We start from the raw sequence: 26383 nt of genomic DNA on the forward strand, positions 1-26383 counted from the left end.
CTCCCCCAAAACACACACACACACACACACCCCACACAAACCGCGCAACACACATACACGATACAGACACACAGCGCTCCACAAATAACGACACACAACGCAACACACACAAACAACACCGCTCTCACCCCCCGCCACACCCAGAACATGTACAGCCCCTACAGAAACACTTGGTAACTACAGACAACATCTATCTATATATATATATATATATATATATATATATATATATATATATATATATATATAACAAAAATCATACATTAACTACACAATACGTAAATTCTAGAATCCCCGATGCTTAGAATCGGGCCACCTTCTAGTTCTTATATAAGTACATGGATAATTATCATTCAGTGCCTGCAGAAATACAAGATACATATTAGGTTGTCACTGGTGACCCCTGCTGCATGGACATAGTATTACAATGAGCTGCAGTTTCGATTCCCTTTTCTTGTATTTACAAATCCGAACGAGTTTGGTTTGTTCCTCCACTGTAATCTCCACAATACACGGGGTCATGGAGCTGAGTGCACGAGAAAGAGCGAGCAGCAGGAGGCTCCTAGGGTTACTGGACACTGCTGATCTATTCTCCCTGGCTGGTACTGTCACTAAGAAGAAATCTACAGTATGTACACGAGCAGGTGAGAAGCTGGGTATGTGCCCTTTATACTGGTAATCAGGTAGATTCAGCACTTGAATGTGTTAATAAGTGTGTAAGGGGTGAACTTTGAGGTTTCCCCACCTGTGATAATGTGTGAATATGTAAGAAATATTTATTGATATATTCTACATGGTGGTGTATTGCACAATTGGGTTGCATCCGTTACCTTGCCCGATGGGTCTGAGCTGTTGTCGTCAGTGGTGTCACTGTGCATGAGGTCGCCAAAGTCCATCTTACAGGAGACAATGTCAATCAGCAAGTGGTGTCTGGGTACTTAGCGCTGATTTGATTTTGGGTGCTGTATCTATGTACCATGTTGGCCAAAAGATTGAAATATATAAAAAATTGAGTCTTCGGTGGTTGGTATATTTTAATGGGGATCTGAAAGGATGCTAACAAAGAGCAAAGTAGTGGTGTGGAGAGTAAGGCTATGTGCATATGTTGAGTACTTGATTGCAGAAATTTCTTCACCATTTCTGCATGTCTTACCAGGAAAAATAGAGAACAGCAGCAAAAATGCACATTTTTGCATCTTTTTTTAGGTCAATATGTGGAAAAAACGCTGCAAAAACACGTAGTTGACATGTTGCAGATTATATTCTGCAACAAATCTGAAAGGAGAAGATACTGAACATGTGCACGAGACTTCAGGATTCTTATTGACTTTGCTGGCATCTGGATTTGCTTGCTGTTTTGTGACAAATCTACACACAAAAACACATAAATGCAACATGCGCACTCAGCCTAATGTGTCATGTGGTTGTGGTTTATGATTCTGCACATCTATGAAGGTGTGTACAGGATCCCTGGACAGGACTGGCCACCGAGGAGTGAGTCGGTGGTGGGCTAGAAGAGTGCAACAGAGGAAAGCTGTGAAGGGCCAAGAGCCAGTAACATAGCTGTAGTAGAGCCCATTCTATGCTGCCCTTGGGACCCATAGATATAAAGAGAGCGAGAAGAGAACCATAGGACCAACAGAGGTGTCACCTGAAAATAGCTAGAGAGCTTGGGAGCCTGAATTCAAAATATTAGTGCTTAGGAGTAAAAAAAAGTTGAGTTGCTTGAAGCAGAAAATCCTTTCTGATCGCATCAATGAAAGTGTATAATGAGGGCTGATTTCCCGGCAGCCTGTCTACATGCCATATTGGTGTAAAACAAAAGAAGGTGAGCTAGGGTTGGAATTTGCAGAGAAAGGTATCTACAATTAATCTAATGATAACCAAGAATACAGTGAACCATCCTCCAACAACACAGAAGTGGTATACAGTTAGGTCCAGAAATATTTGGACAGTGACACAATTTTCGCGAGTTGGGCTCTGCATGCCACCACATTGGATTTGAAATGAAATCTCTACAACAGAATTCAAGTGCAGATTGTAACGTTTAATTTGAAGGTTTGAACAAAAATATCTGATAGAAATTGTAGGAATTGTACACATTTCTTTACAAACACTCCACATTTTAGGAGGTCAAAAGTAATTGGACAAATAAACCAAACCCAAACAAAATATTTTTATTTTCAATATTTTGTTGCGAATCCTTTGGAGGCAATCACTGCCTTAAGTCTGGAACCCATGGACATCACCAAACGCTGGGTTTCCTCCTTAATGCTTTGCCAGGACTTTACAGCCGCAGCCTTCAGGTCTTGCTTGTTTGTGGGTCTTTCCGTCTTAAGTCTGGATTTGAGCAAGTGAAATGCATGCTCAATTGGGTTAAGATCTGGTGATTGACTTGGCCATTGCAGAATGTTCCACTTTTTTGCACTCATGAACTCCTGGGTAGCTTTGGCTGTATGCTTGAGGTCATTGTCCATCTGTACTATGAAGCGCCGTCCGATCAACTTTGCGGCATTTGGCTGAATCTGGGCTGAAAGTATATCCCGGTACACTTCAGAATTCATCCGGCTACTCTTGTCTGCTGTTATGTCATCAATAAACACAAGTGACCCAGTGCCATTGAAAGCCATGCATGCCCATGCCATCACGTTGCCTCCACCATGTTTTACAGAGGATGTGGTGTGCCTTGGATCATGTGCCGTTCCCTTTCTTCTCCAAACTTTTTTCTTCCCATCATTCTGGTACAGGTTGATCTTTGTCTCATCTGTCCATAGAATACTTTTCCAGAACTGAGCTGGCTTCATGAGGTGTTTTTCAGCAAATGTAACTCTGGCCTGTCTATTTTTGGAATTGATGAATGGTTTGCATCTAGATGTGAACCCTTTGTATTTACTTTCATGGAGTCTTCTCTTTACTGTTGACTTAGAGACAGATACACCTACTTCACTGAGAGTGTTCTGGACTTAAGTTGATGTTGTGAACGGGTTCTTCTTCACCAAAGAAAGTATGCGGCGATCATCCACCACTGTTGTCATCCGTGGACGCCCAGGCCTTTTTGAGTTCCCAAGCTCACCAGTCAATTCCTTTTTTCTCAGAATGTACCCGACTGTTGATTTTGCTACTCCAAGCATGTCTCCTATCTCTCTGATGGATTTTTTCTTTTTTTTTCAGCCTCAGGATGTTCTGCTTCACCTCAATTGAGAGTTCCTTAGACCGCATGTTGTCTGGTCACAGCAACAGCTTCCAAATGCAAAACCACACACCTGTAAATCAACCCCAGACCTTTTAACTACTTCATTGATTACAGGTTAATGAGGGAGACGCCTTCAGAGTTAATTGTAGCCCTTAGAGTCCCTTGTCCAATTACTTTTGGTCCCTTGAAAAAGAGGAGGCTATGCATTACAGAGCTATGATTCCTAAACCCTTTCTCCGATTTGGATGTGAAAACTCTCATATTGCAGCTGGGAGTGTGCACTTTCAGCCCATATTATATATATAATTGTATTTCTGAACATGTTTTTGTAAACAGCTAAAATAACAAAACTTGTGTCACTGTCCAAATATTTCTGGACCTAACTGTAGGTGTTAGTAAGGGATTGTGAGTGACCTAGGCTGCATTGTGAAGACACCACCACTAATTGTGGTAATGTCAAGTCTATGTACTTTTCCACAACTGATCTCCTTTGATAGAAAATGTTCTAAATAGGCAATCTTCAATTTCAATCTTAGCCCCAAAGTATCATTACAAAATGCCAACTGCCAGTTGTCATCACCAGCAGTCACGGGACGACACAGAGGGTGCAGTTCAAGTTCTTTACTCAATGGAAGCACACTGCCATTGAAACACCGAGCTATGCTGTGATGGGCCTCAGCCGATCCTGGATACTTCGGAGGTCGAGGCCGGTGTTTCCTTCTGTGCATCTCCTTTCGATGGTTCCCCTCCACCCCCAACTCCTGGGCCGTGGAACTGGTCATGGGTGCCTTCTGCACTCCCCACATACCCTTGGATCTCCCTTCTTTCCTAAGAACTCAGGTCGAGCTTGCAGCTCCAGACAATGTGCCCTGAATTGTCTGTGTCTCTGCTTGACTCCTCCTGATTGCGACCTGGTGCTTCCTGTCCGACTGACTACTGTTTGTGATGGCTTCTAACTCCCCTATTGGTGCCCCACCTCCCGGGTTCCTGAACTAGTGAGCAAGAGGTCCCATACCTCATGATGGCCACCCCAAGCACCTACCCTAGCCCAGTCCCAGTGGAAGAGCTCCCGTGTTATGTGATGGTTGAGTGTGTTGTTGGTTTTTTACCGGTGATGACCTCTGTATCCGAGATGAATACTGTACCCTCTGGTGAGGTGCAGTACCCTGTGGCGCCTCAAGCCGCAAGGGCAACACACACCCCCACAGCAAATCACAGTACGTCCGCGGGCTGTAAATAAGGTTTTACAATGGCAATTGCAAAATTGGTATAGGAAAAGAATAATAACATTTCTTTCCTTTATGGGAGGCATGGTTTGGTAAACGTTACAACAACTTTCCAGGCATTTCACATTTGTAACATAAAACCTTTTGACACTGTAAATGCTTAAAACATTAGCATAAGACATTCAGTTTTGGGCAATCTGCATTCCCTTTTTACAAGACTTTCAATAGTGCAATAAACTTTGACATAACATTTTTCATTTCACATAAAATTTTCACTTTGCATAAAACTTTTCATTTAAGTGCAACAATTTAGCAGCAACAACAATATGGGGGACCTGCTCTGAACCCCCAACGTAGGCTCCGGGTGTGCTCAGAGCATTCCAGACCCTGCATGAGACCGCCGCTGCAGGCTGCCATCAGCGCTTTACTGCAGTTGAATGCTTTTGGGGAGGGAAAGCAGCAAGATCATGGTTTTCCACAGGATTAGTGTGAAAGAGCAAGTAAACTTGAGAGATGTTATCTCTTTTTTTGGATTAATTTTGTGTAGTCCATGCTATGATCAGGAACCATGCTTCTCATGATAACACAAGTAGTTGTGGTGTGCATACAGTTAGGTCCAGAAATATTTGGACAGTGACACAAGTTTTGTTATTTTAGCTGTTTACAAAAACATGTTCAGAAATACAATTATATATATAATATGGGCTGAAAGTGCACACTCCCAGCTGCAATATGAGAGTTTTCACATCCAAATAGGAGAAAGGGTTTAGGAATCATAGCTCTGTAATGCATAGCCTCCTCTTTTTCAAGGACCAAAAGTAATTGGACAAGGGGCTCTAAGGGCTGCAATTAACTCTGAAGGCGTCTCCCTCATTAACCTGTAATCAATGAAGTAGTTAAAAGGTCTGGGGTTGATTTACAGGTGTGTGGTTTTGCATTTGGAAGCTGTTGCTGTGACCAGACAACATGCGGTCTAAGGAACTCTCGATTGAGGTGAAGCAGAACATCCTGAGGCTGAAAAAAAAAGAAAAAATCCATCAGAGAGATAGGAGACATGCTTGGAGTAGCAAAATCAACAGTCGGGTAAATTCTGAGAAAAAAGGAATTGACTGGTGAGCTTGGGAACTCAAAAAGGCCTGGGCGTCCACGGATGACAACAGTGGTGGATGATCGCCGCATACTTTCTTTGGTGAAGAAGAACCCATTCACAACATCAACTGAAGTCCAGAACACTCTCAGTGAAGTAGGTGTATCTGTCTCTAAGTCAACAGTAAAGAGAAGACTCCATGAAAGTAAATACAAAGGGTTCACATCTAGATGCAAACCATTCATCAATTCCAAAAATAGACAGGCCAGAGTTAAATTTGCTGAAAAACACCTCATGAAGCCAGCTCAGTTCTGGAAAAGTATTCTATGGACAGATGAGACAAAGATCAACCTGTACCAGAATGATGGGAAGAAAAAAGTTTGGAGAAGAAAGGGAACGGCACATGATCCAAGGCACACCACATCCTCTGTAAAACATGGTGGAGGCAACGTGATGGCATGGTCATGCATGGCTTTCAATGGCACTGGGTCACTTGTGTTTATTGATGACATAACAGCAGACAAGAGTGGCCGGATGAATTCTGAAGTGTACCGGGATATACTTTTAGCCCAGATTCAGCCAAATGCCGCAAAGTTGATCGGACGGCGCTTCATAGTACAGATGGACAATGACCCCAAGCATACAGCCAAAGCTACCCAGGAGTTCATGAGTGCAAAAAAGTGGAACATTCTGCAATGGCCAAGTCAATCACCAGATCTTAACCCAATTGAGCATGAATTTCACTTGCTCAAATCCAGACTTAAGACGGAAAGACCCACAAACAAGCAAGACCTGAAGGCTGCGGCTGTAAAGGCCTGGCAAAGCATTAAGAAGGAGGAAACCCAGCGTTTGGTGATGTCCATGGGTTCCAGACTTAAGACAGTGATTGACTCCAAAGGATTTGCAACAAAATATTGAAAATAAAAATATTTTGTTTGGGTTTGGTTTATTTGTCCAATTACTTTTGACCTCCTAAAATGTGGAGTGTTTGTAAAGAAATGTGTACAATTCCTACAATTTCTATCAGATATTTTTGTTCAAACCTTCAAATTAAACGTTACAATCTGCACTTGAATTCTGTTTCATTTCAAATCCAATGTGGTGGCATGCAGAGCCCAACTCGCGAAAATTGTGTCACTGTCCAAATATTTCTGGACCTAACTGTATGTAGTTTTGTCTCCAAACTGTAGGTGATAGCAGTCTAAGGCCATGTGCCCACGGGAGCTTGCTTCTGCGGATTTTGCCGCGGAAAACCTGTGGCTTTATCTGGATTTTCCAGATAAATCTGCAGGTTTTAGCATGTACAGACACTCCCCATGTTATCCTATGGGACATGTGGAGTGTCTGTGTCCACGTTGTGGAATGTGCTACTGCGGAATATGTTGCGGATTTCCCGCAGCCGCGCATAACTGCATGTCAATTATTCCTGCGGATGTTCCCATACTTACCTGCCTGGACAGCAGACACCCGGTCACTTTCCCTCGGTGCACAGGAGGCTGCAGCGCGGTGGATCCATGAGCAGGAAGGAGGAGGTGGGCGGGGCCTGCACGAGCTCCGGTCATGTGACAGCCAGAGCTAGTTCAGGCCCACCCACCTTCTCCTGCACAGTGTAGAAATGCTGACAGACGCCGGAGAGAAGTGCTATGTGATGGAGGTAAGTATGAACTCCCCCGATCACTGCAGCACTTGTTCTGCATTGAGGATGCAGTGCTGAAGCCATAGTACTATATCCTCAATGCAGAATGCCCGCAGGATATCCGCAGGACATTCCGCAAATAAACCGCAGCATTGAAACAGACAAAGTTGTGCTGCGGTTTTCTGGGAGCTCCTGCGGAATGTCCTGCGGATATAACCGAAGGGCACTTTCCCCCGTGGGCACATAGCCTAAGGCCCTGTGCCCAAGCAGCGGATTTTGATGCGGATTTTGACGCAGATTTTCAGAAATCTGCAGCAAAATCTGCATGTCCATCATAAAGCCAGCAAAGTCTATGATAATTCAGAAGTGCTGTGCCCATGTTGAGTATTTTTTCCTTGTGTATTTGGTGCAGATTTCTTTTTTTCTGCACCAAATCTGCACCAAATACGCAAAGGAAAAAAAAGCAATGTGGACACAGCACTTCTGAATTCTCATAGACTTTGCTGGCTTCACAATGGCATGCAGATTTTGCTGCAGATTTCTGAAAATATGCGTCAAAACTACACAACGTGGGCACTGGGCCTAAAGGCCCCTTCAGATTCAGTTTTTACCTACGTTCATTGGTTCCATCAGAGCTTTCGTCCGAACACCCCACAAAACGGGTTTCATATTTATGAACCGATGGGACCATTGACTATAATGGAGCAGACTGAGTCACCATGTGCTCTGTCTTACACCATTTTCAGGCATATACACTTTCTGCAGTCAGACACCCAGACATAGTCAATGGCCCCATTGGCCTGTTTTGCGAGGGAGTTCGTCAGAAGCTCCGACGGGACCACTGAACGTAGGGAAAAACACAGTGTGAAACCAGCCTAACAGTAGAGAGTACTCTCTGAGGCATCAGAGCCTTTGTATGCCAGAGACTGGTGTGACCCCCCCCATGAAATATGCTAGGCAGGAGAAGCTGTGATAGGGGGAAACTTTCCTAAGATCCATAACAGCACTGTTAGTTCAAACAAGAGTCATCAGCCTTCTTTGGGGCACCCTAACCTTTTGTAAAACTTTTAGCAGCAGACATCTGACCCTGAGTTTTCAACAGTCTAGAAATTCCAGGAGAGTTCATAAAAATAGGGCACTTTAAATGCTGTACATTAAAAAAATAAGGTTTTCATGATTTTTCTGAAGTAGTACAAACTTACATATTATTTTACCTATCATTTTATGGTTCACTGTGAATAAAGCTGATGTCTTCTATCAGAATTATGGGCTATGGACAAGGTCACTTATAATTAGTGATGGGCGAATAGTAAAATATTCGTGTTTGGCTTATGCTTACTGAATACCTAGTACTATTCCAGTATTCATCACGAATAACGAACCTAATGCAAGTCAATGGGGAACCCAATCACTTTTCTAGGAAATTTTCCAGAAAAATGCTTGGGTTCCTCATTGTCTTGTATTAGGTTCGTTATTCGTGACGACAACGATTTATTATGGTTTTCCAATGTCTCCACAGAAAACATTGGTGAGACATCTTTTCATCTCCTTGTACATCAGGTATGAGATGAGGCACAACGGCTGCTCGGAGCTAGTCAACAAATCAATCTGAGCAAGGGAGAAGGAGAAAAATCCCACAGAGCTCGACATCAAAGGAATCTACTCAATAACTAAAGGCTAAAGAGGCCAATGTGCTACTGATAGGCGTTCCTAACAAAGAAGCCAATGTGCTACTAATATGAAGTGAGTTGATACACACGGCACTTCTGAGGTGGTAGTCACGTAGGGTCCAAAACTGTCTAAAGTAGATGTAGAAACTTGGCAGTAGACATTGCGTCATACCCAGCTACGCCGTTGCCAAGTCGCTTGCCAACATACTTTCTGAGGATCCTCTGCATGCACACTGATGGTCTTTTACCAAAACATCTGTACTTGTGCTGGTCCTACAAGTTCTTCACAATAAAAAACACTATTCACATTGATCTTAAGTGTCAAGTTTCTACATCCACAGAAAACATTGTCCAGATTTTTTGATAAGCTGTCCAGAAAAAAGTAAAAAAGTCAGGTTGACAACCCTGCTCAGCCCACAGAGACTGTTCATAGAAACCTATAAGAAAGTTGATAAGCTGCTTCTCTGTGGGAAAAATAAATAATTTATATTTGACATCAAAAAGAGTGTGTGACATTCCAGCATGCTGCTATTTCTAGAGATGAGCCGACCTGAACAGTAAAGTTTAGTGTCAGTACCGATCACTGACTTTTCAAAAAAAAAAATATCAGTATTTGAGTTCGGAGTTCACGTGTGAACACCACTTGCATGAGCTCGGGTACGCTCGGTGCTCAGCCTAGTACAAACCACTTGCAGAGTTTGAACGGCTTACACTGGGGGTAACTACAGTGTGAACGGATGTAGTGTGCACCCAGAAAAAAGAAAGTTAAAAAATCCTTCCCCCCTCCCCCAGAAGTGATCTGTTGATGGCTGGCTGTATGTGGGCTGAGACCCGAACTGCCCACTCAGTGACTTCCAATGAGGTTCAGGTCAAATTCTGGTCCTGAACTTTATCTAACGTCCGGCTGATCCTGCAGAACTCAAACGTAAACAGGTCCGCTCATGTCTAGCTATTTCCTCTCACACAAATATGTTCTATTGTATTTACTGGGAAACACATCTTAATTGAATTCAGGTTTGTTATACAGTCCCACTGCCCCTTGTGTATAACATCCAGCCACTCGCTGTGCCGTCTACTTTTACCAACATTTGTGATAGAATGACTCCCTCTAAAGAGCTTACTGACACCAGCGTGGTCTTTTAATAGGAGCTACTGGTTTAACAAATCCGTTCATGATTAAAAGCATTTAGGAAGCACAGGAGCTCAGCCATGAAGTGAAAGAGTGCTGAGGAGGAGCAGAAGACATTAAAGAGAACCTAGACAAAAAGACTGACTGCACTCACCAAACTGAGGTGTGAACAGGTGCATAACTGAACATGACATAAAATACAAAAAAGACAGTTTGCACTCTGATAATGCTAATGTATGGAAGCCATGAATGTGTGAACATGGACCTTCATTACTGCTAAGGAAAATCTAAGAAAAATGAGATATTTTGCATATATAAATGGCCATTTGTATATCTGCCCAGTTGCCACTTCACGGCATATCTCGTAACTGGGTACCTACACTATGCTAATGCCTTTCTCTGGGTTAAAAACCTCATGTGCATGGGCAAGTTGGAACCTGCTATATAGGATAAGATTACCTGTGGCAAGTGGGGGTGGGGTGCACAGTCAGAAGGTATGACCCTCTTCATATAGACAAAAAGACTGACTGCACTCACCAAACTGAGGTGTGAACAGGTATACTTTAGCATTATCAGAGTGCAAACTGTCTTTTTTTTGTATTTTATGTCATGTTCAGTTATGCACCTGTTCACACCTCAGTTTGGTGAGTGCAGTCAGTCTTTTTGTCTATATTAAGAGGGTCATACCTTCTGACCGTGCACCCCACCCCCACTTGCCACAGGTAATCTTATCCTATATAGCAGGTAACTACTTGCCCATACACAGGAGGTTTTTAACCCAGAGAGAGGCGTTAGCACAGTGTAGGTACCCAGTTACAAGACATGCTGTGAAGTGGCAACTGTGCAGATATACAAATGGCCATTTATATATGCTAAATATCTCATTTTTCTTAGATTTTCCTTAGCAGTAATGCAGGTCCATGTTCACACATTCATGGTTTCCATACTTTAGCATTATCAGAGTGCAAACTGTCTTTTTTTGTATTAAAGGGAACCTGTCAGGTGCAATATGCACCCTGAACCACGAGCAGTTCTGGGTACATATTGCTATTCCCTGCCTAACTGTCCCTGTATCTAGTAGCATAAATAAAGAGATCTTTAGAAAAAGTATTTCTAAAGATCCTATATGATATGCTAATGAGTGCAAGGACTAATCGCAGAGGGGTTAGTTCCTGCGCTCATTCCACCCTCTTAGCATGTTAGCACACCCACAGGGGCGTGCTATCATGCTATTCAATATCCACTGCTCACTGTCATCATCGGCTGTGATGTGCGTACCTGTGTCCATTGCACTGCCTCAGAACGCTGGGTATAGGGTCAGTGTGCATGACCAGAAGTCTCCAACACTTCTAGTCATGTGCACTACACCAGTTTGAAGCCAGGACACATATACCTTATTTCATAGTGCACATGACCAGAAGTCCAAGGATCATGCGCAGTGAGCAAAAATCCAGCATCAGGCGTTGTGGCAGCAGAGGTGCGTGCGACCATGCCTCTGAAATCTGGGCATTCATTAACATGTTAGCACACCCACAGGGGCATGCTTACAAGCTAAGAGGGCCTACTAGCCAAGGGAAGTAACGCCTTTGCAATTAGTCGCTGGCCTCATTAGCATATAATGAAGTATCTTTAGAAATACATTTTCTATAGATCCCTTTATCTATGCTACTAGATGCTGGGACTGCTAGGCATTGATTAGCAATATGTACCTAGAACTGCTCGTGGTTCTGGGTGCATATTTCACCTGACAGGTTCCCTTTAAAGTCCCCAACACTCTGCTGACTTCATAACTGCAGAGTCCAAAACTCTTCTGGTATAAACATCAACAAAAAAAACGTTTCAGGAGCTTCATTGTATCATTAAAAATTGTGCACTCTTCCAACATCAGTGTCTGATCTCAAAACTGATCTTCCGGATGACTGGTCAAAGATTCCCAAAAACACCTCCAAAATCTTGTCTATTAGTCCCAGAAGAGTGGACACTGTTTTAGCAGCACATGGGGGGGACCAACTCCGAAAAATATGATTTAGACATAAAATCTCCTGTAGGCGAAATGTGCATGCCTCCGAAATACATTTGTCCATATAGTGTATTTAAATATACTATAAGAGTATATAGCTAAAGAAGATCATTGGGAAACTATAGGTCTAATTCATTAAACTAAGGATTTCTAGACCAGCCTTTTGGAAGGATGCACCAATAAGATACATCAAGTTCATCAACTCTAAGTTAAACAAAACTTTTTTAACATTTTAACAAGTTTTTTTACACCAGTATTCGGGCAAAATCAACTTGATAAATCAGGCACAAAATCGCAAATTTTTTGGAAGATCACTCAATTGCCTTAGGGCTCCTACAAATGTCCATGAGACCAAGTATACACCGCAAATTCATGGACCGTCCGCAAGTCTTCCGTCCCGAACTTGATAGCCTTTTATATTCCTATGAGGGTGTCTAGTTCAGATTGGTAGTGTGTCGCCCCCACGTCAGCAGCCGGGCTGCTCGGATTCGGATCTGCGGTGGCTCGAGGGGAGTCCGGACCCGGGGGTCATGCGGCCACTCGAATTAAGGGGCTATTTACAGGGGATGGTGTATTGACAGTTCGTGATGCCACCTGTGGTGTGTGGTAAGGTGGAGTACCACTGCTGCAGCTGGGGAATAACCGGTGGCAAAGGAGTGGGCAGCCAGGTGTTTAACCCCTCCACGGGTAGGGGGATGCCTAGGGACTCGGTGATGGTGACAGGGATGTGCCGTTGGGATGGTAAGGGTCACTTGCATACTCACTCAGTCCAATAACGCTGACACCGACAACTTAGTAAACCAAAGTTCTGGACAACGCTACCGCTGAGGGGGAGCACATTTGGGTCCCGTTTCTGCTGGTGTTGCCTGATGATCTCTGACCTTTCCCTTGGAACCTTGTTCTCTCCTTAGTTGGCCCCTATAGCTTGAAACTAATCGGGTCCCACTCCCCAGTGTGGCTAACTGAGGGAGCTTGCTCTCAGGGTTCATGCTTGTGATTTCCTGGACCATATTTGTGGAAAGTCCTATCCCCCTCGTTGCGCTAGTACCCCGATTTTGGAGCGGGTGGAGAGCGGATCTTGAAGGCTCCGTTCTCGTCGGGTAAATTGTCAGGTTGAGTGAAGCTACTCCCTGACCTAGGGTCCATGTACCCCGTTGTACCCTGGTCCCAGCCCGGTGATGGTACAAGGCTGCCGGCTGTCCTCCACAACAATACCGTGCCCCTTGTCACGATCCCCTGCGACCGGGGGTCCAGCACCTAACAGGCCCAGACCAACGTCTGCTACCTAGTACCTCCAAGGAGCCCAGCTTCTGACCTCTCTCCTTCACTCCCAACACTACACTGGCCTACTCCTGACACTCCTGACCTCCCCTTAACCAACCCCCCCAAGTGGGAGACCCTATTCCACTCAGGCCGTCCACTGGTGTATCTGGTGGGTGTGGTGCAGAGTGTTCCTAGGATTTTGATTAGCTGGTTTTGGCAACACCATAGGTTAGGGACCCGTAACCAAGGAGGAGGTGGATATTGTACAGATGGGCAGATTGCAAAATACCCTGTGACGACCTGATAGGCCAGGATGTAACAGTAGACTGCGAGAGACTTTGCTTGGACGGATTTTTACGGACATTTGTAGGAGCCCTTCTGGCAGTCATATAGCCAGTGCACTGAATATTCCGACCAATATCCTCTTAGTGCTTCAGAGAGGTCTGTTTTTCTTTTCCACTGTAATGATTTCCTATGTGAGGTCTTTATGATTGATCTGATTTCTTGTTGAATTGCTTATTTTTTCCTGATTTAATTATGTCTGCAAAAATAATATTTTCACCTCTTGTTATTTTATTTGTAGAGGCCATTGATGCCATAGTACAGAACAGTCACAGCGCCTATGAGCTCCTGAATCGTAAAAAAGTTCTTCGTAACGTCATTGCTGCTCACCTTAAAAATGAGGGCATTCCTCTAGCTCCAAATTTCACAAAAAATGAAGTTATCCAGAAAACTCTCACGCATTGGAGCAATCACGTGAGTATCTGACAAGTACTGGAAACTATAAACTATATATATATATATATATATATATATATATATATATATATACAGTCATATGAAAAAGTTTGGGCACCCCTATTAATGTTAACCTTTTTTCTTTATAACAAATTGGGTTTTTGCAACAGCTATTTCAGTTTCATATATCTAATAACTGATGGACTGAGTAATATTTCTGGATTGAAATGAGGTTTATTGTACTAACAGAAAAGTGCAATCCGCATTTAAACAAAATTTGACCGGTGCAAAAGTATGGCCACCCTTATCAATTTCTTGATTTGAACACTCCTAACTACTGACTTACTAAAGCACTAAATTGGTTTTGTAACCTCATTTAGCTTTGAACTTCATAGGCAGGTATATCCAATCATGAGAAAAGGTATTTAAGGTGGCCACTTGCAAGTTGTTCTCCTATTTGAATATCCTATGAAGAGTGGCATCATGGGCTCCTCAAAACAACTCTCAAATGATCTGAAAATAAAGATTATTCAACATAGTTGTTCAGGGGAAGGATACAAAAAGTTGTCTCAGAGATTTAAACTGTCAGTTTCCACTGTGAGGAACATAGTAAGGAAATGGAAGAACACAGGTACAGTTCTTGTTAAGCCCAGAAGTGGCAGGCCAAGAAAAATATCAGAAAGGCAGAGAAGAAGAATGGTGAGAACAGTCAAGGACAATCCACAGACCACCTCCAAAGACCTGCAGCATCATCTTGCTGCAGATGGTGTCAATGTGCATTGGTCAACAATACAGCGCACGTTGCACAAGGAGAAGCTGTATGGGAGAGTGATGCGAAAGAAGCCGTTTCTGCAAGCACGCCACAAACAGAGTCGCCTGATGTATGCAAAAGCACATTTGGACAAGCCAGTTACATTTTGGAAGAAGGTCCTGTGGACTGATGAAACCAAGATTGAGTTGTTTGATCATACAAAAAGGCATTATGCATGGAGGCAAAAAAACACGGCATTCCAAGAAAAGCACTTGCTACCCACAGTAAAATTTGGTGGAGGTTCCATCATGCTTTGGGGCTGTGTGGCCCATATAGAAGTGAAAAAATATTAAAATCAAATAAAAACCAAACAAGTTAAAAACATCCCGATTCACTTACGGTTGGTTTTATGTTAAACTAATAGAATAATAGGTCAATTATATGGTTTTTGGACAAAAGGATATATTTCGAGAAAAGTGTTTTTGACCACTGGTGTTTGTGATTGTTCTTATTCATAGGAAAGAGGCAAATCCGAAGTTTATTAGTTTATTCTATTAGTTTAACATAAAACCAACCATAAGTGAATCGGGATGTTTTTAACTTGTTTGGTTTTTATTTGATTTTAATATTTTTTTACTTCTATATACCTCATTCAGATCTTACTGCTACATGCTGTTAAAAAATTTGTTGTCTCCCAGAATGAAAACTGTGAAAGTCATGACGTCTTTCCCAACAGACTGAATAATATTATATTTGATTGTAATATATTCTGTTATCTGTAATCACAATTTGTGACAGGTTTATGTGCTTTGCACTACACTACTGTATATGCAAGATACCTACAGTGCCTACAAGTAGTATTCAACCCCCTGCAGATTTAGCAGGTTTGATAAGATGCAAATAAGTTAGAGCCTGCAAACTTCAAACAAGAGCAGGATTTATTAACAGATGCATAAATCTTACAAACCAACAAGTTATGTTGCTCAGTTAAATTTTAATAAATTTTCAACATAAAAGTGTGGGTCAATTATTATTCAACCCCATGGTTTAATATTTTGTGGAATAACCCTTGTTTGCAATTACAGCTAATAATCGTCTTTTATAAGACTTGATCAGGCCGGCACAGGTCTCTGGAGTTATCTTGGCCCACTCCTCCATGCAGATATTCTCCAAGTTATCTAGGTTCTTTGGGTGTCTCATGCGGACTTTAATCTTGAGCTCCTTCCACAAGTTTTCAATTGGGTTAAGGTCAGGAGACTGACTAGGCCACTGCAACACCTTGATTTTTTTCCTCTTGAACCAGGCCTTGGTTTTCTTGGCTGTGTGCTTTGGGTCGTTGTCTTGTTGGAAGATGAAATGACGACCCATCTTAAGATCCTTGATGGAGGAGTGGAGGTTCTTGGCCAAAATCTCCAGGTAGGCCGTGCTATCCATCTTCCCATGGATGCGGACAAGATGGCCAGACCCCTTGGCTGAGAAACAGCCCCACAGCATGATGCTGCCACCACCATGCTTGACTGTAGGGATGGTATTCTTGGGGTCGTATGCAGTGCCATCCAGTCTCCAAACGTCACATGTGTGGTTGGCACCAAAGATCTCGATCTTGGTCTCATCAGACCAGAGAACCTTGAACCAGTTTGTCTCAGAGTCCTCCAAGTGATCATGAGCAAACTGTAGACGAGCCTTGACATGACGCTTTGAAACTAAAGGTACCTTACGGGCTCGTTGGGAACGGAGACCATTGCGGTGGAGTACGTTACTTATGGTATTGACTGAAACCAATGTCCCCGCTGTCATGAGATCTTCCCGGAGCTCCTTCCTTGTTGTCCTTGAGTTAGCCTTGACTCTTCGGACAAGCCTGGCCTCGGCATGGGTGGAAACTTTCAAAGGCTGTCCAGGTCGTGGAAGGCTAACAGTAGTTCCATAAGCCTTCCACTTCCGGATGATGCTCCCAACAGTGGAGACAGGTAGGCCCAACTCCTTGGAAAGGGTTTTGTACCCCTTGCCAGCCTTGTGACCCTCCACGATCTTGTCTCTGATGGCCTTGGAATGCTCCTTTGCCTTTCCCATGTTGACCAAGTATGAGTGCTGTTGACAAGTTTGGGGAGGGTCTTAATTAGTCAGAAAAGGCTGGAAAAAGAGATAATTAATCCAAACATGTGAAGCTCATTGTTCTTTGTGCCTGAAATACTTCTTAATACTTTAGGGGAACCAAACAGAATTCTGGTGGTTTGAGGGGTTGAATAATAAATGACCCTCTGAATAAACTTTTCACAATTTAAAAAAAAAATAAATAAAAAGAAATAACTTTTTTTTTTGCTGCAGTGCATTTCACACTTCCAGGCTGATCTACAGTCCAAATGTCACAATGCCAAGTTAATTCCGAATGTGTAAACCTGCTAAATCTGCAGGGGGTTGAATACTACTTGTAGGCACTGTATGTATGCATTCTATCTAAATAATGTTTTTAAAAAAATCTATAATATTTCCTGTCACTGTGATATGTGTTTGCTTTTTGCTAATTTTCAATCTATGCATTGATCTAGCTATTACTATATATGGATAGCTAACTGGCACTACTTGAGATCTATTGTGAATGAGGAGCGCATCCCCTTGAGCCTGTCCTCTGCGAGGTGCTTTTGCATCGGCATTACAGGAGCGAGTGTGTCTGCCTGGTCGCTATGCGACGGGAGACGCTTCCCTCCGTCAGCCATGAGGCTCAGCACTTCACTACACGGAGCACGGCCCAACGCGCATGCGCTATAAAAACCTCCTCACATGATCTTCTGGTACCGCCTCTGATATACCGCGTGTGCGCTTCAGTTACTAACGGGGTGGAACGCAAGGTTTATCTGCCTTGCTAATAGGCTGGTAATGCTGGATCATCAGACATACTGAAACGTCATGCTGACACACTGTTTCAGCTGCTACTCTTAATGAACGCAACTGATGATATAAACACATGATCTAATTATATGACAATGATTGGCTGGATTCCCTTTATAAACCCAACACGTTAGAATTGAGACCACACCTCCTGACGAAAATACCATTTTGAAACATATGTTGAGGTGACCAGACATGGTGAAAGTACTCCTGTTGTAAGTAGTGATAATAATTTTATTCATTTATATAGCGCTATTAATTCCACAGCGCTTTACATACATTGGCAACACTGCCCACATTGGGGCTCACAATTTAGAGTCCCTATCAGTATGTCTTTGGAGTGTGGGAGGAAAACGGAGAACCCAGAGGAAACCCACGCTAACACAGGGAGAACATACAAACTCCTTGCAGATAGTGTCCTTGGTGGGATTCGAGCCCAGAACCCAAGCACTGCAAGACTGCAGTGCTAACCACTGAGCCACCGTGCATTCTTGTATTTTGATATTTGATTTCTATGTGCTCAGGTCATAATATATTGTCACCATCATTGTGCACTCTGCACTATGCGTGTTTGCACATTTATAGGTGACTATAAACTTTATTGCTCCATATATTAATTGATCTGTGCACACAGTCTGTGCATATGGATACATGCGCTTTATGGCCCCCCCTTTCTTTAACATATGACCGCACATTTGCTGCTATTTGGAGGTACAAACCTATAATGTATCAAATATGCTTCCAACTACTGTAGACTGCAACTATATATATATATATATATATATATATATATATATATATATAAAAATATAATCTCAATACTATAATGAATACATTTATGCTGTGACTAGATCATGCTAATAATGATGAGATTTATTTATCTATATTAAGAAATTTCTCCACAGTGCTGGTAATCTAGCAGTGTTTGCACTTGAATTTTATATTATCTATTTTATGTTTTGTATGTCAACTATCTATTTGTTCAATAAAGTAAATTAATTTTTAGCCAAATACTTTGAGAATTTCTTTTTTGTGATTCATGTAGTTTAAAGTTTCTAGGCTATTGCTATCCGATTAAAGGCTAGTGTACTTGTCTGTTTTTAAGGGAGCAACACCAGCAGACGAGCTGAATGTGTGGCGCCCCTGACCTGCTCAGGCGCCACTGAGTACTGCACCCATGCTGGGTGAGTGCAAACAGGTAATCCTAAAGGCTGGAATAGGGTGTGTAGGCACAGACAGATGATGACCAGGTCTCATACACCTTTGAGGGGACCCCTGGGCAGACCCAGGAGTGGGCATGCTGCCACATCCAATCAAGGGATGTGGTAAAGAGGCTGGAAGCTAGGTTGCCGCGGCAGTCAGGAAAAGGAGCTGGAGGTAGCCAGTCTGAAGTGGAGACACAGGAGAGCGGACACGCTAGTCAGACCCTGCACGTGTAGTGGCCGTTGGCGGGGGAGAACAGTCACCAGAAGTTGGAGAGAAAGACACTGAGGAAGTCAGCTGGTCGTGTACGGAGACTCCTGGTGGCTAGGCACGCACGGGGAACAGGTCCCTAGAGTAGATGTCCATTTATTTGGTCTGCTAAACCTGCCGGTGGGGGGAACAACAAGTTCCACACCAACCAACTAGAGTCCAAGCATCAGCAGCAACGAGGGGGCCCATAAGGAGGATCGAGCCTGGAGCCATCTTCCTTAGTCCACGATGCCAGCAAACAGGCCCAAAAGGGGAGAAAAGGAAGTTGCGACTTCCCTGGATGAACCCCACGGTACTTCAAGTCAGGGGTTATCCGAAACAAGAAGTGCTAGGAAGGTGAGCTAATGGTTATCCTTATACCAGCCTGAAGGATACCTGGTTCTCTCTTGGTGTTTCGCAGCATCGCCCGGGTGCCACTTGAAGCATCTGAAAGGGAGTAAAAACCAGTAGAAAGACACTTTGGACTGAGACTGAGTTATTTTGCAACCTGTTGTTCTACACACATACACCCGAGCCCCTGGGGCCAGCCTCACTCTCGGGAGGCCACACCATCCGACTGCAAGTCCCATCAGCCCCAGACGCTCGTTAAAACTGCAGTGGCGGTCACCCATAACCCTGACCGCAAACCGAGAGTGGCGTCACGACTCAGATGTAATCAACCTGACAGACCTGTCGCCAGAAGATCCAAAGGAGAAGTCCCTGCAGCGTCCCTGGAGGTGGAGCTGTGTCCCTGGGGCGACCGCTGTGGTCGGGCGACTCAAATGCCTGTTTAAAATCTTCTTACTTACTTACTTATGGAGACATATTCAGAAGCTAACTCTGACCACTAATATGTGATTTTAATTAATGGGAAATACTACTGTGGACAAATTTACATGCTATCTACGATGCCTCAGAAACTACAGGATTCCTACAGATTCCACTACTGGCTTAATTTCCATCCCAGAAGACTTTTGCAAAATGAAGTCTTCATAACTGGAGGTTATTGACCAAGTTCTTCCTGATATTTGTAACAATTTTAGCAACCATCAGTTACTTTGTGAATGCACAATCCTAGTGCCTAGAAATCATAGTGTCAGGTCCATATCTTTACAAATACGGGGGAGACTATCCATTGATTCAGTGATTCAGTCTTGGATAATGAACAAGCCATGGAAGTTCCTGAATTCTTTGGAGCCTCGTGGAATGCCACCGCATAAGCTCACTTTAAAAATTGGAGCCCCGATATTGTTCCTTAGGGCCCAACAAAATTGTGTAACAAGGTTATGTGTTAAGACTCTCATGCCCAATCTGACTTGCATTTCCTATGACTGTAAACAAAGCACAAAGTCAATCACTTAAAGTATTCAAATTGTCTCTCCAGTAAAGGAGACAAACTCTAGCACAGCGCCACCTATTGGAAGTAGCGATCCTAAAAGTCACAAGTGGATTTTCAACAATCCTTTGCAATATGACATAAGCCAGATCAGAATCCCAATTTGCAGACACGGTGTTTCGGGGTGCTTGCCCCTCGTCAGTGCAAAGTATGGGGGTGTTTGATCTGGCTCATGAGAAAGCTATGTGGGGACCACGGGGGAACACTATTCTCCTTAAGGAGACTTTGCAAGCCAGTCTGGCTGCCACTTAAAGTAGTCAGCATTAATGTGTTTTTCATATGGTCTACTCTATGTTGCTTGCTCTAGGGTGGGTAACCCCGAAAATCTTTTCATATACAGTTAAGGAAATAATTATTTGATCCCTTGCTGATTTTGTAAGTTTGCCCACTGAAAAAGACATGAACAGTCTATAATTTTAAGGGTAGGTTAATTATAACAGTGAGAGATAGAATATCCAAAATAAAATTCAGAAAATCACATTGTATACATTTTGTAAATTTATTTGCATTTTGGAACAAGTATTTGATTCCCTACCAAACGTTAAATATTCTGGCTCCTACAGACCAGTTAAGGGTGCTTTACACGCTGCGACATCGCTACAGATATATCGTCGGGGTCACGTCGTTAGTGACGCACATCCGGCACCGGTAGCGACATCGCAGCATGTGACACCAAGGAGCGACGATGAACGATCGCAAAATCGTTCAAAAAACAGTGATCGTTGACACGTCGCTCATTTCCTTAATATCATTGCTGCTGCAGGTACGATGTTGTTCGTCATTCCTGCAACACCACACATCGCTATGTGTGACACCGCAGGAACAAGGAACATCTCCTTACCTGCGTCCACCGGCAATGCGGAAGGAAGGAGGTGGGCGGGATGTTACGTCCGCTCATCTCCGCCCCTCCGCTTCTATTGGGCGGCCACTTAGTGACGTCGCTATGACGCCGAACGCACCTCCCCCTTGAGGGAGGGATTGTTCGGCGGTCACAGCAACGTCGCTGACAAGGTATGTGCGTGTGACGCTACCGTAGCGATAATGTTCGCTACGGCAGCGAGCACCAATTGTCGCACGAGCGACGAGGATAGGTGCTATCACGCATGACATCGCTAGCGATGTCGCAGCGTGTAAAGCCCCCTTTAGACGCTCCTAATCAACTCGTTACCTGCATTAAAGACAGCTGTGGTAAATTGTCACCTGTATAAAAGACTCCTGTCCACAGGCTCAATTAATCAGTCAGACTCTAACCTCTATAACATGGGCAAGATGAAACATGAGGAGAAAATAAGTGAACTTATTTTCAATAACAATAAAAATAGGTTTTATTGGATACACTTTAAAAAAGCTGACAATAGTACAAAATGATTAAAACATAGAAAAAAGGTATTTTGTACAAATACAATACCAAAACATAGCAGAATACCTGTTAGGCTAAGTTCACACATCCTGTGTTTTCAATCCGTCAGGTCCGTCAGCAACGGATCAGTCATTTTCAAGATGTCAACTGATGCAACTGATGTGTTTTTCACAGGATTCCTTTCACAGGAATCCTGTGAAAAAACGGATCAGTTGCGTCCGTTACATCCGCTGTGCGTCCGTTTTTTGACGGATCAGTCATGATCCGTCTGTGTTTGGGACAGCCCAGTGGGCGTGCCAAGCATGCTGGGCATGCTCAGTAGAGCATGACGGAATCCTGCGCTGGATTCCGTTGTAAGACGGATTACGACGGAATCCAGCACCATAGACATGCATTACAAGCTTGACGGATGGCGACGGATTCCTGCGCGGCGCGTTAATTTTGACGGCCCGAAAAACGTTACATTCTGCGTTGCTCCCCGCTCGGCGGTCAGTCAAAAACGACGGACCGCGACGCAGCGGATGCAACGCAGGGTCATCAGTCGCAATCCGTCGCTAATAGAAGTCTATGGAGAAATACAGGATTCCTGCAAAATATTTTGCAGGATACCGTAATTCCCCAAGGCGACGGATTGTGACTGATGCAAAACACAGGATGTGTGAACTTAGCCTTAAGGCCCTGTCACACTAAACAACATCGCTAGCAACATCGCTGGTAACGAACAACTTTTGTGACGTTGCTAGCGATGTTGCTGTGTGTGACATCCAGCAACAACCTGGCCCCTGCTGTGAGGTCGTTGGTTGTTGCTGAATGTCCTGGGCCATTTTTTAGTTGTTGCTGTCCCGCTGTGAAGCACAGATCGATGTGTGTGACAGCGAGACAGCAACAACTAAATGTGCAGGCAGCAGGAGCCGGCTTCTGCAGAGGCTGGTAACCACGGTAAACATCGGGTAACCAAGAAGCCCTGTCCTTGGTTACCCGATATTTACCTTTGATACCAGCCTCAGCCGCTCTCACTGTCAGTGCCGGCTCCTGCTCTGTGCACGTGTAGCTGCAGGACACATCGGGTTAATTAACCCGATGTGTGCTGTAGCCAGGAGAGCAGGGAGCCAGCGCTAAGCAGTGTGCGCTGCTCCCTGCTCTGTGCACATGTAGCTGCAGCACACATCGGGTAATTAACCCCATGTGTGCTGTACTAGGAGAGCAAGGAGCCAGCGCTCAGTGTGCGCTGCTCCCTGCTCTCTGCACGTATGGCTGGTCACTGGTTGCTGGTGAGCTCACCAGCAACTCCTGTAGTGACGCTCCAGCGATCCCTGCCAGGTCAGGTTGCTGGTGGGATCGCTGGAGCGTCGCAGTGTGACATCTCACCAGCAACCTCCTAGCAACTTACCAGCGATCCCTATCGTTGTTGGGATCGCTGGTAAGTTGCTTAGTGTGACTGGACCTTTAGATACACATAAGCAATAAAGGCTAAAAATGCCTGTATTAGATTGTAAATCGGGAAGCCATACAGAGAATGAGTCAGCCCCATGCAGGGCTAAGGTAAACAATGGTAAGTTGAGCTGATTAGTTACTGTGTTGAGTAAGTGCTAAATGTCAAGCAAATATGTAAATACAACACAGTAACATAAATAAACAGCTCAAATCAGTATACCTGCAGTGGAACTGGCAAGAAACCACCCAATGCTCGTTTTCACGTGTCTTAGGCTATATGCCCACGCTGCGGAAAATGCGCGGATTTTGCTGCGGATTTCACGCGGAAAAGCCGCGGATTTCCCGAAAATCTGCAGCACAAGTACTTCCCAGTCTATGGCATTTTGGAAATGCTGTGCCCGCGATTTCGTGCGGATTTTGGTCCGGAAAAATCTGCAACATGTCAATTATTGTTGCGGATTTTCATCCGGATATTGGCTTTAAAATTGGGAAAAAAAAAATAAAAAATCCGCACCAAAATCCGCATCAAATCCGCGGCAAATCCGCACCTTTGAAAAGGTGCGGATTTTGCGGGAAAGCTGCGGATTTTGATGCAGAAAAATCCGCAGCTACATTCTCCCGTGGACACATAGCCTTAAGGTGGTGTCACACATAGCGACGCAGCAGCGATCACGATCAGTGATTTGACCTTATCAGGATCGCTGCTGCGTCGTTACATGGTCGCTGGTGAGCTGTCAAACAGGCAGATCTCACCAGCCCCCAGCTAGCAGCGACGCGTGGAAGCGTAACTAAGGTAAATATCGGGTAACCAAGGAAAGCACTTCTCTTGGTTTCCCGATATTTACCTTAGTTACTAGCGTCCGCCGCTCTCACACTGCCAGTGCCGGCTCCCTGTTCCCTGCACTCCTAGCCAGAGTACATATCGGGTTAATTACCCGATGTGTACTCCAGCTACGTATGCAGGGAGCAGGGAGCTGGCACTGGCAGCGTGAGAGTGGCAGACGCTAGTAACTAAGGTAAATATCGGGTAACCAAGGAAAGGGCTTCTTGGTTACCCGATGTTTACCGTGGTTACAGCTTACCGCAGTCGCTCTCTCGCTGTCACACACAGCAATGTGTGCTTCACAGCGGGAGAGCAACGTCCAAAAAATGAAGCAGGACTTTCAGCAACGACTGGCGACCTCACAGCATGGGCCAGGTCATTGCTGGATGTCACACACAGCGACAGCGACGGGACATCGCTGCTACGTCACAGAAAATGGTGACTTAGCAGCGACGTCGTGGTCGTCGTCGCTGTGTGTGACACCACCTTTAGTGCTCGCTTTCTCAAGGGGCATACTCGCAGGTGAACTGCAAGGACCTTTTGAACCATGTGACAATGGTCATATGGCCCAAAAGGACCAATCACAATGGGAATGCGAGCGCACAAGCACCGCCTATGCTGCGCGCACACCCAGCAGCTAGGAAAACATTTTCTATTTTGTATTGTCTACATAGCCGGCCCATTTTTTCTATTCTCTGTTTTAATCATTTTGTACTATTGTCAGCTTTTTTAAAGTGTATCCAATAAAAACTATTTTTATTGTTATTCAAAATAATTCACTTATTTTCTGCTCATGATATATTTGCTATGGTGGACATCGACATAGTGTTAACACTTAGGCTATGTGCCCACGCTGCGGATTTTGCGCGGATTTTGCCGCGGATTTGCCGCGGATTTACCGCGGATTTTCTGAAAATCTGCAGCAGCGGCACTTCCAAGCCATTTCAATGGCATTTTGGAAATGCTGTGTCCATGCTGCGGATTTTTCCGCGGCAGATTTGCCGCGGATTTTGATCCGGAAAAATCTGCAGCATGTCAATTATTGTTGCGGATTTTGGTGCGGATTTTGGGTATAGAATGGGGAAAAAAAAAATCTGCATCAAAATCCGCAGCAAATTCGCGGTAAATCCGCGGCAAATCCGTGGCAAAAATAAGGTGCGGATTTGCCGCGAAAGTCGCGGATTTTCATGCAGAAAAATCCGCAGGTACATTCTACCGTGGACACATAGCTTTAGTTGGGATTTTACCCTGATATGTTAGACACTTTGGATTGATGAATTTCTTGTATCTAATCATGGGCAAGATGAACGAGCTTTCTACGGATGTCAGGAATAAGATCATAGACCTGCACAAGGCTGGAAAGGGCTACAACACGATAAGTAATACGCTGTGTGAGACGGAGACAACTGTGGGTGCAATAGTAAGAAAATGAAAGAAATACAAAATGAGTGTCAATCAACATCAATATGATATGATGAAAATCCAGGATCACGAGAAAGGTGAGAAATCAGTCTAAAACTGCACGGGGGGAACTTGTTAATGATCTCAAGGTAGCTGGGACCACTGTCACCAAGAAAACCATTGGTAACACATTGCACCATAATGGCTTAAAATCCTGCAGTGTCCGCAAAGTCCCATTGCTCAAGAAGCCACATGTGCAGTCGGCCCATCTGAAGTTTGGCAATGAACACCTGCATGATTCCAAAAGTGATTGGGAGAAGATGCTGTGGTCAGATGAGACAAAAATTGAACTCTTTGGCATTAACTCAACTCACCATGTTTGGAGGAAGACAAATGCTGCCTAAGACCCAAAAAATACCATCCCTACTGTCAAGCATGGAGATGGAAACATTATGTTTTGGAGGTGTTTCTCTGCTAAAGGGCACAGGACTACTTTACCGCATCAATGGGACAATGGATGGAGCCATGTACCGTAAAATCCTGAGTAACTACCTCCTTCCCTCTGTCAGGATATTAAAAATGGGACGTGGCTGGGTCTCTCAGCCCGACAATGACCCAAAACATAAGAAAAACATAGGAAGTTCTTATCAGTCCGGAAATGCTGACAAATGGACTGGGAAGTTTTCACTCGCATGCTTCTCTGATCTGTTGTCAAATATTTGGGGACCCACTTTGCAGATCGCTTCCTCATGTCCAAATGTTCATGGATAATGACACAAATACGTTCACGGGAAATCCCCATGATGTCTGCTATTGCTCTAGCTGAAATTCGTCGATTCTCCAGTATGAGGTTGTGCACAGCATTGACAATCTCCGGAACAATAGCTACTCAGTCGTCCAGGACTTTCTTCATCATTG

General features: G+C 44.1%; 1 protein-coding gene across 2 annotated transcripts in view; it reads left to right on the plus strand.

Annotated features, from left to right (window-relative positions):
* The first annotated feature begins 506 nt into the window (after nucleotides 1-506).
* Nucleotides 507-26383, plus strand: part of LOC142283171 (uncharacterized protein C3orf38-like) — a 43181-nt gene continuing 17304 nt past the window's right edge. For both annotated transcript variants that reach the window (XM_075333090.1, XM_075333092.1), the window contains exons 1-2: nucleotides 507-644; nucleotides 13808-13980. In XM_075333090.1, the coding sequence (XP_075189205.1) occupies nucleotides 521-644; nucleotides 13808-13980 (297 nt within the window). In that variant the 5' untranslated portion in view covers nucleotides 507-520. The remainder of the gene's footprint in view (nucleotides 645-13807; nucleotides 13981-26383) is intronic.

This window comes from Anomaloglossus baeobatrachus, chromosome 2, assembly GCF_048569485.1.
Source record: "Anomaloglossus baeobatrachus isolate aAnoBae1 chromosome 2, aAnoBae1.hap1, whole genome shotgun sequence".
Lineage (NCBI taxonomy): Eukaryota > Metazoa > Chordata > Amphibia > Anura > Aromobatidae > Anomaloglossus > Anomaloglossus baeobatrachus.